At 44.6% G+C, this 16,320-nt stretch overlaps 1 protein-coding gene across 12 annotated transcripts in view; it reads left to right on the plus strand.

Moving 5' to 3' along the window:
• The window catches only part of LOC144763243 (protein phosphatase EYA4), a 645,968-nt gene that overhangs the window by 617,210 nt on the left and 12,438 nt on the right, over positions 1-16,320 (plus strand). For all 12 annotated transcript variants that reach the window (XM_078648664.1, XM_078648660.1, XM_078648668.1 and 9 more), the window contains one exon: positions 13,463-13,577. In XM_078648664.1, coding sequence (XP_078504790.1) covers positions 13,463-13,577 — 115 coding nt within the window. The remainder of the gene's footprint in view (positions 1-13,462; positions 13,578-16,320) is intronic.

Consider the following 16,320-nt stretch of genomic DNA (forward strand, 5'->3'; position numbering starts at 1 on the left):
CAGAGGCTGGAACACTACACCACTATTTTCAGTACTCAGAAGATGCAGGTATCACTGAAAGATTCCAGCCTATCCAATGATAATAGCGACAAGGTCAAGGAAGCCAAAACAGTTCATGTCGAAGTGCGGACTTCGAGATCTATGTGGCCGATGCAGAGAAGAAACAAGCTGTGAAGGACGCCGAAAAGAAGAAATGCTAGATAATCAAGCCACCAAAAAGCCCTGAGCCAAAAGCATCGGGTGCTAAGTCCCAAAAAGCAGCACCAGCACCGAAGCACTCGTCGACTGAAGGCCAGCCGAAATAAAAAGAACCGCACAGGTCTTGACCGAGGGATACCGATGCAAGCACAAGGCTGAATTGGCCTCACTCCTGCAAAGGAAGGAGATTGACAACTCCTTGAAGGATTTTCGAATTCTAACACCTGCCTGAAAAGGACAACTAAACAGCCAAGACACTGGGCGCTCTACAATTCATACGGTTCTTTAGAATAGGAGAAAACACATCCCTGAGGTCCACTGACTGGGCTTCATTCACTTTGAAGCAGCAACAGCAGTAGCCACAGGGCAGCTCACACCAAACCACGCAGTAGGCCACATATCAGCAGTGGCAACCTCTTGCTAGGCAGCCCTTTTATGGGAGAGGCCAAGCTCCCGGAGGGGGAAGAGCCACAGGAGTGGAAAAAACCACCTCAGACAGTTGGATTTTGAATGTGATACGTCAAGGATACTTCTTACCCAAGATAGTGACCCATTATTATGTCCATCAAAGCATTAAGTTACCAGCCTTCTTCACAGAAGCAAAGATACAAACAGAAAGAGCCCTAAACATTGAATGTAAGGAGGACTTTAATGTACTATTTTGAAAAGGAAACCAGTTGTTGATTTTCTTTGCCATAGCAACCAAGGGTTTACCAGTAATTAAAGTAACAATCTCAAGATGTATTGTGGAAACAATACAGACTTGCTATTCTAGGGTAAGGATAACACTGCCCACACGCCCAAGAGCCCACTCACCAAGAAAGAAGGGTGCAACACTAGTGTTCTTAGCAAACGTACACATGGACGCTGTTTGTGCAGCAGAAACATGGGCATCACCCCACACCTTTGTAAAACATTATTGTGTGGACATTCAAATGAACAAGGAGGCACAGGTGAAAAAAATGGTACTACAACACCTGTTTGCTAACACTCCCTCATTTCATCCCACCCAACCCACCGGAAGAGGCACTGCTGCATAATCTAATGCACATCAGGTGAACCCAGAAAAGGATTTATGCTGCAAAACGAAATGGTTACTTGCCAGTATAAGTAGTTTTGCGGCTTGAAGAATCTTCTGGATTCACATGAGACCCATCTGCCTCCCAGGAATGGATGATGCTGCAACCAGATGGGGAAGAAAATAACAAGAAGAAAGTATAGTACCTGAAAAGAAAGAAAAAAATCCCAAGATGGCAACTACGTACAGGAACAATCGGGGAGCCATCTGACATCACACAGGGGATGAACATACAAACAAAAGGTGGTCGATGACGCCCAAAAAGAAAAAACAAAAAGACAATTCCGGACCCAAACACTAGATGGGGGAATAATGCACATCATGTGAATCCAGAAAACTCTTCAAGCTGTAAAACTACTCCTACTGTTAAGTAACCGTTTAGTTTTTCTCAGTCATTTAATAATGTATTCTCATTTCCCCTTGTAGAACTTACTTGACTCCAGTGGGATGTTTGTAATGCATAACATCTAGTTAATGTCTGTGTATGTGTAGCTTGGATTACAGATGTGGATCAGACTGCAAATTAAACTGCATTTTTTTACTTTTACTCTAAAATCTTACTTATTATTATAAAACTAGGTTGGGATTTATACAGCGGCAGCCTAGTATACTTGTTTGGTTACTTTTTGGTGGTGGGCAACAGCTTTGATTTTTTGGAATTCCCCCCCAATTGTTTTTACTACCTTGTTTTATGCATTGTACTTTTTGTTTTAACATCTCACGCCAAAACTATGGAATATTGGTTACTATGATTTACTTGGAATGAGTTTGAAGAAATAGCTGTATGTTCCTAGAACCACCCCATAAAAGTACAGGTAGCTGCAATGAATCCCAGAATACTAAGGGCATCATCACAATGCCAGACGTTTAGACCTTAGACCGCCATCACGGTGGACCGGGGACCGCCTGACAGGTTGGCAGCGGTCTAACCTCCCAATTACGATTTGACTGCTGTGTAGGCAGTCAGAAAAAAGTGCTCTCAAACACTGTGGCTTGTGTTGCGGGCCAGGAAAAGGGTTGCAGCACAAGCCACGGATTTCGAGAGTACTTTGTGCATGGATGTTTGTGGGGGCACTACATGTGCCCCCTGGGTCACTTTGCAGTGGCCCATGAGAGACGGGGGTCCTATTTGGGACCCCCAAAGTCCCTTTCTGACAGCCTTTTCTTGACGGTGAGGCTGCCTTGAAAAAGCTGTGGGAAATGGACATCGTAATCTCAACAACAGTGACTGCCTCAGCGCTGCTGCCATTCTTATGATACAAGTCCAACCGATGCTCGACTGGAACGTATATCGGGCTAGAGGCGGAGGTCGTCTCCCAAGATGGTTTCAGTCTGGCCGGCTGCATCATAATGCGCTGGTTGGACCAAAAGGCTGTCTGTCGGTGGGACCGACACCGACAGCCTGTCAGTGGCAGTCCCACCAACATCATAATTAGCCCGTACGGTTTTTCTGGTTCATTTCCATCGGACTTGTGCCATTAAACAGGAGTGGAAGGAAAAAAGTATCCTTTTCAAAAGCAATAAAGTCTCTGGATGGTAACTTGCATGCCTTTAGTATCTCCAATGTGGCATCCTCTTTCATGACTTAGGTGACTGTCATGGGGGCACAGGGCGCCCTCATAGTACCAGTGCTACTACTGCTACTAACAATGCACACTGGAATGAATGTGAATGAGGGGTTCAGGCAGAACATCTTCGCTGATGACTATAGCAAGTAGTCATAAATCCAAGTTTAGACTGGTTCCTTTGAAAATAAATGTTGCTTAAGCTTTATCACTGCAGCCTCCAAAGCTTTTCTCAGACATTCGCACACAGCCACTTGCACACAAACACCATTGTTCTGGATGCTTTCCCGTAACTAGCCTCGTGGAGAAGTTTTGCTCAATGTTTAGAGCGGCAGAACCTGATGTAGAGGTCTGGCCCGGGACCAGGGTTCAATTCCCGCCTCGGCGGGTCTTGGGCTCAATTTCTTCGGACCTGATAATTCTTGCCTCGGTGCCTATTCTAATCATGGGTCCCACTCTGCAACTCTGGGCAATAGCTTGCTTAATCTCCATAACGACCCCAACAGCGCTGGGATGCCTGGCTTCACCTTGGGGGTGCCCAGGAGTGGACATTTCACAGGGAAAAGCCAGGAAGGGTTCCACAGCGGTATGCGTTACAGCGCCAGGACACCCCAGTTGGGGTATTAGTGCGCTTTACAAGTACAAATACATTTACATTTACATATGCAGATTCCAACTTATTATTTAAATATGGACTGGAGACAACTATGGAAATGTGCCTAGTTCACAGTATGCTGAAGAACACTTGGACACCACGCGCTGGTACCAACGGAGGAACAAATTCACTTCTGAAAGCACATTATTGTCTAAAACATTGGGAGAGAACCTGCCTCTGGCAGAGATGGCTTTCTTGTGGAGTTTTGTAAAGAATATTCAGAGGAAGTAGTACCGATTCTAAAAGCGATCTTTAGCAAGGCCTCTGAATGTGCCGACCCTCCCTAACACTTAGGAAAGCAGTTGTGATTACCCTCGTTAAACCTTGAAAACCACCACATGTATGTATCTTATTGTCCTCTGTCACTAATGAATGTAGATAGCAGAATACTGTCTGCAATCATTGCTAACAGGCGTCTCCCCCCACTTCCCAGTCTAGTCTGCCAGGATCAGTCAGGCTTTATTCCAGGTAGAGCTACTGCTGATAATCTCTGCACGTTATTCACTGTTGCCCATCAAATTGATCCCGACCTCACTGTGACCATGGACTTTTTAGACACGACCTAAGCACTCCGTTACATTAAATGGCTTTTCATTCAAACAGTGCTGCAATGGATTTCACTTCTCAATGCTAAACTGCAGGGGAGAATTAAAGTGTACTTGCTGTCTTTCCTGATTTCTATGAGTAGACAAACTAGCAGTTACGCCCCCTCTCACCTCTTGTTTTGCCCTGACAATAGAACCTTTGAACTGTATCCTTAGAGAGTTCCATTATCTTAGGGGTGTTCAATTGGGAACATGTAGAATAATCTTATCAATGCATGCAGATGTTATCTTGATAGTTAAAGACCCGGAACAATGTTGTACTCCACTTATAAATTAAATAATCACATTTGGTAAATGATCGAGCCTGCTGATTGATTGGAAAAAATCCATCTTGATGCCTCTGACCAGCTGAACGAAACAACATTCACTGAAGTTTCTGCTTAAATGACAGATGCAAATGATTCAATATTGAAGAATGAAATACCACTGAGATCTAACCACTATGATCAGAGATAACTCTGGCGTCTGCATAACTAATTTTAATGAAGCAAATAGACGGTTCAATTAAACTACTGTAATGTAGCTATCAGAATGTCCCTTATGAAAATAGTGGTCCTTCACAAGCTTCTGTACCTGTTCCAGAATATTCAAATACCACTTACCACAGCATTTTTAACAGATCTGATCCCTAATAATATGATTTGAATAGGAAGGCCGGCAGCCTAGGATAGCGTGTTCCTAAATGCAGCTGCCATATAAACAGGGAGGCTTTGCAGCCCCCCGGTTTGATATATATTACCTGATGGGCAAAGGTCAGTTTGCAAACTACTGGCTCCTTGATACTAGACAATCCCCATACTGCAATCTAGAAGCATGATTGGTTGCACCACTCTGTTGCCCAACACTATGCTATTAAACATATCACACTGTCATGCTGAGATACCTATGATCCAGTGTACAAGGAGGGCTTGGGTTAGATTCTCCATGCTCAATCTAACTGGGAAAATAGACTTTGCATCTCCCTTTCATCCAAAACACTCACCTAAAAATGACTTAACGAGCCCGGGGTGATTCGATAACTACATTCCAGAGAACTACACTCTATTGGAGACCTCTTTGTTAATGGGCGCTTCCAATATTTTTCGGATTATTTGGGCAACACCCCTGCAAATCCTATTAACTCACTAACATACGGATGTATGACAGTACAACGCGTACCGTCACAACGCGTGCTGTTACAACGCGTCCCTTACAACGCAAGTCGTTACCACGACTTGCGTTGGGGGCGCGGATGTCGAATAGTATAATTTACTATTCTAACACCAGTCCCCGTGGACACTAGGGAAGGTGTTGGAATAGTAAATTTACTATTTTTAATCTTCTAGCGCCCTCCAGCGCAAGTCGTGGTAACGACTTGCGTTGTTACGGACTCGTCGTAACAGCACCGCGGGGAAACATCCGCGTTGTAACGGATGTTTCCCCTTTTACCCATGTTGCTGCTGACCATAACTCATCTAAATTAATTACACACTTGTACAATTGCACTGTCAATGATTTGCGAGTGAAACACCTAAATATGAAGTTTGGGTGGGAGCGTGACCTGCGCAATGAGATAGCCGATGAGCAGTGAATGTATTATTGCAAGCAGATAAAAGCATCTCCTCCAGAGGTACATTCGAACTCATACAGCTAAAATGTATCCACACGGAATATTATACTTCTTTTTCTGTGTCCCAATACGGTCTCATCACAGAACAGACCAGCTGGAGATGTGACTCCCTCAACGTAGATTCCCGGCATATGGCTTGGTCTTGTCCCTATATAAGTTTTGGAAGAGAAAGTGGAGAGAGCTACAGTTGATGCTTGCCTCTGATTTGGTTGTTAAGCCAGTGATAGCATTACTGGGATATGTTAAAGGAACTGCAAAACGTTATCGTAAATTTGTTGCATTGGCCCTACTGTTAGGCAAAAGAGTAGTTTCTGTGCACTAGAAGGGGAGAGTTACTTCTAAATATGCATAGTGGTTTAGAAATCTGACCACTGACTTCGAGCATGAAACTTACTGTAAACTGTTACCTCACAGTGCTCGTCCCCGACAAATATAAGAGACACTTTGTGCATATCTTGTCAACCTTAATCACTATTTATGTCTCTTTATGCTACATTCTAATCTAGATTACAATATGCCTGCAGTACATTGCTGCTACAACCTCTATGTTACACTGGTGGGTCAAGCCAGTCAGAACTGCATATTTATAGTTCCTATCTGATGTACCACCTATGTATTGTTTGTATGTGATAATGAGATGCTGTTGTTCTACTTTACAACTGCTGCCACAGCTGTATACTGTCAAAGTAGAATTTTTTTTAAAAATGTGAGCGGTCATGAGGATGATCAGAAATCTTTACAAATAAGGATGTCAATGTTGTTCTGGTCAGAGTACGCACCCACCAGAAAGATCTCAAATAAAAAATGCCTTCATGGATCCAAATGCAAAACAGCTCCTTAAAATGTTATTTTATGGCGGTTTTGCAGCTTTAGGAATCACAAGAGTATGTTTTGAGGGCTTTGTATTACTGCTGGAAAAGACATCATGTAAAACCAACTTTGGCAAAGCCAATAGGTCTTAGTTTTACGATGAGACTGCTATGTTATTGGATTTGCCAGTGCTTGTTTGTCAAACATTGTTTTAAAAAAAAAAAAAATTTGTGGAGCAAATGCAAACGCATCATAATGTATCTCAAAACTGAACAGTGACTTCGTAATGGCATAGTTTTTCTCTTCCAAATGCTGTTCACTCGGGAAACTAAACCTTATTTAAAAATAGCAATTTAAAGCTAAACTCTTGCCAAGGAATACTCTATTATCCAGAGGACTCAAACTGAAAGATGCTCCAGCTATTTGTGTCTTTGCAGTATATAAAGGTTCATTGGGGGTCTGAGTGGTTCTGTGGATGATGTCATCAGTGATGTCTCTGACATTGTCATGAGTGATGTAATATGTGAGGTCATAAACAGTGCATTGTGGGGGCATAAGGTATAGTTAGCTCAGGTAACAATAACTGCTGAATTTCACTGGTTTTGTATAAATGAAATCTGAGCCTAACTATAACATCTCTGTAACTTTTGGTTTTTCAGTGAATTTCTAAGCTTTTTTTAATACTATTTCCTAACTATAACATCCCCGAAACCTTTGTTTTTTGCAGTGAATTTCTATGTTTTTACAAATTCCATTTCTTAACTATAATGTCCTTCTGACCTTTGGTTTTTAAGAGAATTTCTAAGGTTTTTACATTTTATTTTTTAAGTGTAACCTGTAACCTATGATACTGAGTGTTTGAGTGAGTGTGTGGGTGTGTGAATGTCTTAGTGGACCTAAGAGTGGCTCCATAAGTGTCTCAGTGGGTGCGTGAGTGGGTACATGAGTGTCTGATTGAGTGTTTCAGTGGGTCTGTGAGTAGGTATGAGAGTATCTGAGTGGGTTTGCAAGTGCCTCCATGAGTGTTTGTCAATCTGTGAGAGAGTGCATGATTGTCTGAGTGGGTATGTTAGTGTCTGAGTGGGTGTCTGACTGGGTGTGTATGTGTCTGTGCGGGCCTGTCAGTGAGTTCATAAATGTCTGAATAGAGCTGTAGGTATATGTGCTAGTGTTTTAGTGGGTCTATGAGTGGGTGCGTTAGTGTATGAGTGGGTTTGTGAGTGGATGCATGAATCTCTGAGTAAGCCTGTGAGTGGGTTTATGAGTGTCTGAATGCTCTGTGTTGCATTCTTCTACTCAGTTTTGCCTTTCCTGCTCGTTTTTCTCCCCTCTGTTTTGCCTCCTACTGCTCTGTTTTGCCTTTCCTGCTTGTTTTTCTCCCCTTTGTTTTCTCTTTCCTGTTCGTTCTGCTGCTGCCTTCTCTTTGGTCTTTTCTGCTCGTTATTCTGCACTCAGTTTGCCCACTAAAAAGCCCCGGAGGCCACCACCTCCCCAGGGCTTTACTGATATTAAGGAGGGGGACTGCGGAGACCCCGAAACATTTAGCTCCGAAACCCCTGGAACCGCCACCTCCCCTGGGACTTTCATATGGGGCTTCCATATGCCCCAGGGACCACCACCACCCCGAGACTAACATAAAGAATTATGCAGGCCACACAAACTCCCCCCTCTGCCTCCTGGCCCCAGAGACCGCCATCTCCCTTGGGCCAAATAATTTCTTGAAAGTTGGAAATGGGCTGCCCCCACCTGGCCAATTTGAGCCCGGGCCCCCATCCCTGAGGACTGGCCACAAACAAAAGGGGGAGGGGGGCCACACGCCCCGGGTCAATTTCAGCCCCAGAGACCCCATCCTGCGGGCCCTGCCTCTTCATCGTGGGTGTCCTGGAGCCCACCCAGTCACCACGGTTGGGGACTGCGGGGGGAGCCTCAGGACACCCAGAGTCCCTGCCGGCTCCCCGTCTTCTGTGGGAGTTGGCATTGCTCTGTTAGACAGCGAGCTGCTAAACATGCATGTCTGTGAGAACAATCCTTTTGTCTGCTACCATGCCATCCTGACAGCCACAGGGAAAAAGATGGAAACACAGCTCTCAGCAAGCAGGAGCGTTTTCACAGCTTTCACTTTCTGAGAGCATCATTAGTGTTTGCTCTGACTTGGCGGGAGCTGTCAAAGCTTCCGCCAAGTCAGAGCAAACAGCTATGTCCCGGAGGTGGGCACCCCGGGACATAGCAGGAGCCGGCCCTGTGCGGGGTGGAGGTTCCCAAAGCCATGTATGGCTCCAGGTGGGGGCTGTGCAGACCCCTCCTTCTCAGATCAAGGCCTGACCGCAAGAAGGTTGCAGTCCTTGGGGCCATATGTAGCCGAGAAGAGAGGCCGCATGGCCCCCCTCCCCGTATTATTTAGGCCCAGAGGAGGTAGTAGTCCCCGAGATCCAGGGGCGGTCTGTGTGGCCCCTCCAATTCAATGTATTGCCCGGGCAGGTGGTGGTCCCCAGGGCTTCTTTGAAGCCCAGGAGGTGGGCCATGCACCCCCACTCAATGATTTAAAGCAAAGCCTTGGGAGGTGGTGATCCTTTGGGCTTCTTAGCAACCCGGGTGGGGGTCCACACAGCCCCCCTTCATTATGAAAATAAATCTCGGGGAGGAGGTGGTCCCCAGGGCTTTAAGAGCATTAGAAGGGGAACCCCGTCTGCCCCCTTGTTTTTAAAACAAATATGCCCACGGGACTTGGCCTGCACCTTTTTTTTGCCACACATTTGTGGATTCACTGCAATTTTACTTTTTTTTAATGCTTTTTTGCCTTGCCGGGACTGTTTCAGACCATGACTTGGGGATCAGGGTATTCCTCCCCTGCCCACTTTTCTTTTTTTTTTTTTACGTCTATTTTGGGGAGGTTGGGGAGAGAACTTGGCTGAAACCGTGTCCTATTATGACTGTTAGCAATTCCTGGTTGAAGTTTTAGCAGTCAATCAGAGCTCTCTGCACAAGTTCATTATTATTCACTAATTAGCCACGATTGCTGATATCCAAATTTGGATTTCCTTTAATTGCTCACAAACTACTGAACGGATTTACGGCAAATAACTGGAAGTGTGATTTGCGTAACAAAATCTACCTTTCTGCTAAATTCAGTGTGATTCCATCCAGTGGTTCGGGCTGTAGTGTTTTCAAAGCTCCTGTGGGAAATAACATGGAAAACATACTTTTCTTTGACCCCCCACTTCCCACTGCTTGACGAATCACCCCAAAACGTTCCATGCACAACAAGACCTAACTTTACAGTTTTCTGGGGAGACTTTCGTGAAGATTCATCAAACGGCGCCAAAGATATAGCCAAGTCAAAAAACGCTTTTCCTACGGAAACATGGTCCTAATTATAACTGCCTACTGGCAAATGCCAGAAAGGGGTGTGTGTGTGTGTGTGTGTGTGTGTGTGTGTGTGTGAGTACGTGTGTGTGCGTGTGTGTGTGTGTGTATGTATGTATATATATATGTATATATATATATATATACACATACATACATACAAGAACACACAGGTCGATTCTGATCCGGTAAAATGCGCTCCGAATCGTCGTACGGAGAGTTTTTTCCCCATACGAATCGTACCCGTAGACATCCCGTACGTACGACGAAGTACGATCCGTACCAGGTGCCAAACTCCGTACGAGTCGTACAGGACTCCGTAAGACTCAGATCTCCGTACGAGTTTCACTCGGAACCGGCTGTACGCGACATCACTACGGTTCGCGGCTGGTTTTTACGACCCAGCAAGTACGATCCGTGTCGGGTACGCGCCGTACGACCCTTTTCCTACGGGAGCCGAAAACAGTCTTAAACGCAGAGTTCGCGCCGAAACAGGTACGAAACGCCCCCCCCCGGGTACGGCACGTACCCCCCATGATCACAGGGGTACGCACCGTACCCCTGTGATCATGCGGGGTACGTGCCGTACACCCAGCGTACATGGGGTACGCACCGTACCCCATGTACGGTGGGTGTACGGCACGTACCCCATGTACGCTGGGTGTACGGCACGTACCCCGCATGATCACAGGGGTACGGCGCGTACCCCTGCGATCATGGGGGGTACGCGCCGTACGGTGTGTAGGTGATCGTGCGCTTTTCCGTACGAATCGACGTGTACCGTACGAATCGCGCCCGGGTCGGACGATCGGGATCGGAATCGTCCGGTCGTACGGCGTCCGTACGAGTCGTACGGAAACGGCTCCGGATACGAATCGTACGGACGGGGATTTTACCGGATCGGAATCGACCCCACAGAGTTATAGTATTAAATAATAAATAACGCCTGGTACTTATTTTGTATGCCACATGTTTATTTGAGATTATTAGTTTGCAAAGCTGTTTTCTTCAAAGTGCAACCAAAACTTGCTACTGGAATTAGAATGTTTAGGATTGGTTTACCTTCAAACAGTTGATAATGATGATAGTAGATTTGGATGATTCTGTGACTACAGCATTTACCAAATATTTATGGATTTACTGCATTTGCCGCATAATGTACAAAATTTAAAATTCCACCACAAATGTTGTTTCTATAAAAATATTATTGACAGATAATGTTCCACATTGTTTTTTTGTGCATTATTTCGATAACCTTTCCTCCTGATTTGGTCCTGTGCCGTATAATCCTTGTAGTCCAACAATGTTAAAGCTCTGTAAAGTGATTGGGGGCTGTCTTTATGATGATGAAATCATATTTCATAGACAGCTATGAATTATTTATTGTATTTCATTGTTCCCTCTGAAATGTGGGTTTTTATACCACTTTATTTTGTGCAATAAAAGCACCAAAACATGCTACTTATGTTCATTTGTGTAGATTGAGCTACGTATTCTTTTCTTTTTTTTTTTTTACGTCTATTTTGGGGAGGTTGGGGAGAGAACTTGGCTGAAACCGTGTCCTATTATGACTGTTAGCAATTCCTGGTTGAAGTTTTAGCAGTCAATCAGAGCTCTCTGCACAAGTTCATTATTATTCACTAATTAGCCACGATTGCTGATATCCAAATTTGGATTTCCTTTAATTGCTCACAAACTACTGAACGGATTTACGGCAAATAACTGGAAGTGTGATTTGCGTAACAAAATCTACCTTTCTGCTAAATTCAGTGTGATTCCATCCAGTGGTTCGGGCTGTAGTGTTTTCAAAGCTCCTGTGGGAAATAACATGGAAAACATACTTTTCTTTGACCCCCCACTTCCCACTGCTTGACGAATCACCCCAAAACGTTCCATGCACAACAAGACCTAACTTTACAGTTTTCTGGGGAGACTTTCGTGAAGATTCATCAAACGGCGCCAAAGATATAGCCAAGTCAAAAAACGCTTTTCCTACGGAAACATGGTCCTAATTATAACTGCCTACTGGCAAATGCCAGAAAGGGGTGTGTGTGTGTGTGTGTGTGTGTGTGTGTGTGAGTACGTGTGTGTGCGTGTGTGTGTGTGTGTATGTATGTATATATATATGTATATATATATATATACACATACATACATACAAGAACACACAGGTCGATTCTGATCCGGTAAAATGCGCTCCGAATCGTCGTACGGAGAGTTTTTTCCCCATACGAATCGTACCCGTAGACATCCCGTACGTACGACGAAGTACGATCCGTACCAGGTGCCAAACTCCGTACGAGTCGTACAGGACTCCGTAAGACTCAGATCTCCGTACGAGTTTCACTCGGAACCGGCTGTACGCGACATCACTACGGTTCGCGGCTGGTTTTTACGACCCAGCAAGTACGATCCGTGTCGGGTACGCGCCGTACGACCCTTTTCCTACGGGAGCCGAAAACAGTCTTAAACGCAGAGTTCGCGCCGAAACAGGTACGAAACGCCCCCCCCCGGGTACGGCACGTACCCCCCATGATCGCAGGGGTACGCACCGTACCCCTGTGATCATGCGGGGTACGTGCCGTACACCCAGCGTACATGGGGTACGCACCGTACCCCATGTACGGTGGGTGTACGGCACGTACCCCATGTACGCTGGGTGTACGGCACGTACCCCGCATGATCACAGGGGTACGGCGCGTACCCCTGCGATCATGGGGGGTACGCGCCGTACGGTGTGTAGGTGATCGTGCGCTTTTCCGTACGAATCGACGTGTACCGTACGAATCGCGCCCGGGTCGGACGATCGGGATCGGAATCGTCCGGTCGTACGGCGTCCGTACGAGTCGTACGGAAACGGCTCCGGATACGAATCGTACGGACGGGGATTTTACCGGATCGGAATCGACCCCACAGAGTTATAGTATTAAATAATAAATAACGCCTGGTACTTATTTTGTATGCCACATGTTTATTTGAGATTATTAGTTTGCAAAGCTGTTTTCTTCAAAGTGCAACCAAAACTTGCTACTGGAATTAGAATGTTTAGGATTGGTTTACCTTCAAACAGTTGATAATGATGATAGTAGATTTGGATGATTCTGTGACTACAGCATTTACCAAATATTTATGGATTTACTGCATTTGCCGCATAATGTACAAAATTTAAAATTCCACCACAAATGTTGTTTCTATAAAAATATTATTGACAGATAATGTTCCACATTGTTTTTTTGTGCATTATTTCGATAACCTTTCCTCCTGATTTGGTCCTGTGCCGTATAATCCTTGTAGTCCAACAATGTTAAAGCTCTGTAAAGTGATTGGGGGCTGTCTTTATGATGATGAAATCATATTTCATAGACAGCTATGAATTATTTATTGTATTTCATTGTTCCCTCTGAAATGTGGGTTTTTATACCACTTTATTTTGTGCAATAAAAGCACCAAAACATGCTACTTATGTTCATTTGTGTAGATTGAGCTACGTATTCTTGTTCTATTAATCAACCTGACAGTGTTTTCTCCTGCATTTTTCCCATGGACTATTTTTCCATTCTTATTCGTTTTTCGTTGAAGGGCTCCTTGGTCCAGCTAAAAGGGATGCCTGGCTGCAGCTACGAGCTGAGATTGAAGCCCTGACGGACTCGTGGCTATCGAATGCACTAAAATCATTATCAATTATTAGTACAAGGTAGGTTTGTGGTGCATGAGCTGAGGTCTATCAAAGTAGTTACAAGCCATGTTGCTTTCAGTATATGCCTGGTGCTGGATAATAAACGCCATGAAGTGCCTACTGTTATATTTTGGGGTTGGGTTTGCTCACCATTTCATTGCCTCAGTTACGATCATTGGTGTCCTTTACCTTTTCTGACAAATACTTTTTCATTAATTGTGTATGCTTTAATTCTTCAATCTATTGTTTGCTACCAACCTTATTTCATTTGGCAAAACATATCTTCCTCGATGCATATATTTTAAAACTGTATATGTAACTAAACAATTCATTTGATCTAGAATAAACTACTACCTTTGGAAACTCTTTTACTGGATGGAGACAGGCTCCATCCTTTGGGGGTGCCAGGAAGAGAATAACAATTGTTGTTAAATACTTGTGATATTTGATATACACAGCTTTGTTCATTTTTGTTTGTCCCAACTGACCCACTATACAAGGGATTAATGAGGAGTGTATTGGGGGTTGATGCTACTTCCTCCCAGCATGGGTCTGTGTATTAGTTGTACTACCAGATAACATTTTCCCAGCCCTGCCACGATGCAGTGAAATTTTAGCAATGTGTGAGAGTAATGCATTCAATGCACATTTTGTTTGGATAGTATGGGCAGCTGTTACGGCACCTTTTTTTCTATATTGGTCATCAGTGTATTGTTTCAGAGATATTCATAGGGTACTGGGTCTCTTGTCTTTATTTGCAGTTGCTGGAGGCGAGTCTAGGCTAATTTTGCGCCCATAGCGCTCCCAGTGTGAGGAAATGATTAGCCTGTGTCCTTCATGCCTTGTGTATATTTCCATTGTAGAGGGGATATGTGAAGATTCACAGATCTAAGTGTATTGTTGCAGAGCGAGAGTATCCTTTTGTAAAGGTCTGTGGTTGCTTTCCTCTTGAACAAGTGAATTGTAATATACAGGAACACAGTCTTCAAGAAACAATTGTAAGTTTCTTTTCACTCCTCTCACACACCTGTCACATGCAATACCTTCTTTTGAGACTTTTCCTTCAATACATAACTGATATTTTTACATTTTTACAGCATCAGGTGAAGGGAGGTGTGGGTCTCTTGACAAACTAAATAAGGTAGAAATGATGAGTGTTAGACCTGGCATCCTGTATGTGGTTTCCCCAAATGTCTTGTCTTCAGACCTCCTTTTTTTGCTTACTTTGTTTTTGCTGGCCTCAGGACCCAGTGTACCTTACCACTGCTAACCAGTGCTAAAGTGCCTGTGCTCTTTACCTAAAACGTGGTAACATTGGCTCATACCCAATTGACATATTTAATTTACTTATAAGTCTCCAGTAGAGTGCACTACCTGGGCCCAGGGCCTGTAAAATAAATGATATTAGTGAACCTGGAGCCCCGATTATGCCACCCACTTAAGTAGCCCTTTAAACATGTCTCAGGCCTGCCATTGCAGAGCCTGTGTGTGCAGTTCAAACTGCCATTTCGACCAGGCAAAGTAAACCTTTTGCCAGGCCCAAACCTTCTTTTTTAATACATGTAAGTCACCCCTAGGGTAAACCTTGGACAGCCCAAAGGACAGGGTACAAGGTAGTTAATAAGCAGGACATGTACTTTAAAGTTTTACATGTCCTGGTAGTGAAAAACTCTTAAATTCAGATTTCACCACTATAAGGTTTGTATCTCCCATCAGATAACAATAAAATGGCCTTATTTATTTTATAAGCATCATTTCCAAATGGAAAGATAGGACATTCAAGTTTGGTGTCTCTGGAATCCTAACTTATGGTGAAGTCATATTTTAAATTGCAATTCTGAAAATGCCACTTTTTGAACAGTGACATTTACTTTCCTTAGCCATTTGGTGCCTGCAGACTATCTCTGGTCGGATGACTTGGTGTAGTTGGCAGTTGGGCTTTGTGTATTCTTCCTAGATAGCCACACACAATAGGACCTTAGATGTGACTGGGTGGACCATCCATTACTGGCAGGATGGGAGGGAGGAGGTGGTCTCTGCCTCACTTACATCTGAATAGGCTGTGTCCTGTCCCCACAGAAAGTCTGGAGCCAGGGCAGGGTAGGCAAGGTATCTGTGCACTTGAAAAGTGTGCCTCTAGAAGCATCTCCACACTTCAGATGCACAAATGTGTATAAAAGAAGGATCTTATACACCACCACTACAGTACACGTCTGGACCTGTGGATACCCTGCCAGGAAGAAGTACTGCTGTGCTGCTGGAGGACTGCTCCTGCTTTGCTGTGCTGATCTGCTGCCTGCTACCCTCTTGCCTGGGTGAGAACAACTAAACCTGCATCTCTTGAACCCAGAAATCAGAGTGACTCCAAGAGCTAATTGTCTGGCCTCCTAATTGGAAGCCTCAGGGACATAACATACTTCCAACCTTCTGCATCTGTGAGTCTACCCTGCCAGTCCTGGTTCCTTGCAAGTGGACCTAAGGTGCTTGCCAGCAGAACCACCACATAGCCAGCAGAGCTGATGCATCTCCTTGGCTGAGACAGTGCATCCCCGAGCAGAATCGCTGCATTGATTGGACCCCGAGCAAATCCTAGCCCTGCAAGTCTTCGGAACCCACACATCACCCGACGGCGTGACGCATCCACAGTCCAGGTCCTTGCATCTCTCATCGGCGGCAGCCTAGAGGACGGACTATGTATTGCAGCCTCGCAGCTCTACAGAACGAATGCATTACCAGCTGCGAAATGCATCCTGATGCCGGA

The sequence above is a fragment of the Lissotriton helveticus genome, chromosome 6 (assembly GCF_964261635.1).
Source record: "Lissotriton helveticus chromosome 6, aLisHel1.1, whole genome shotgun sequence".
In the NCBI taxonomy this organism is placed as follows: domain Eukaryota; kingdom Metazoa; phylum Chordata; class Amphibia; order Caudata; family Salamandridae; genus Lissotriton; species Lissotriton helveticus.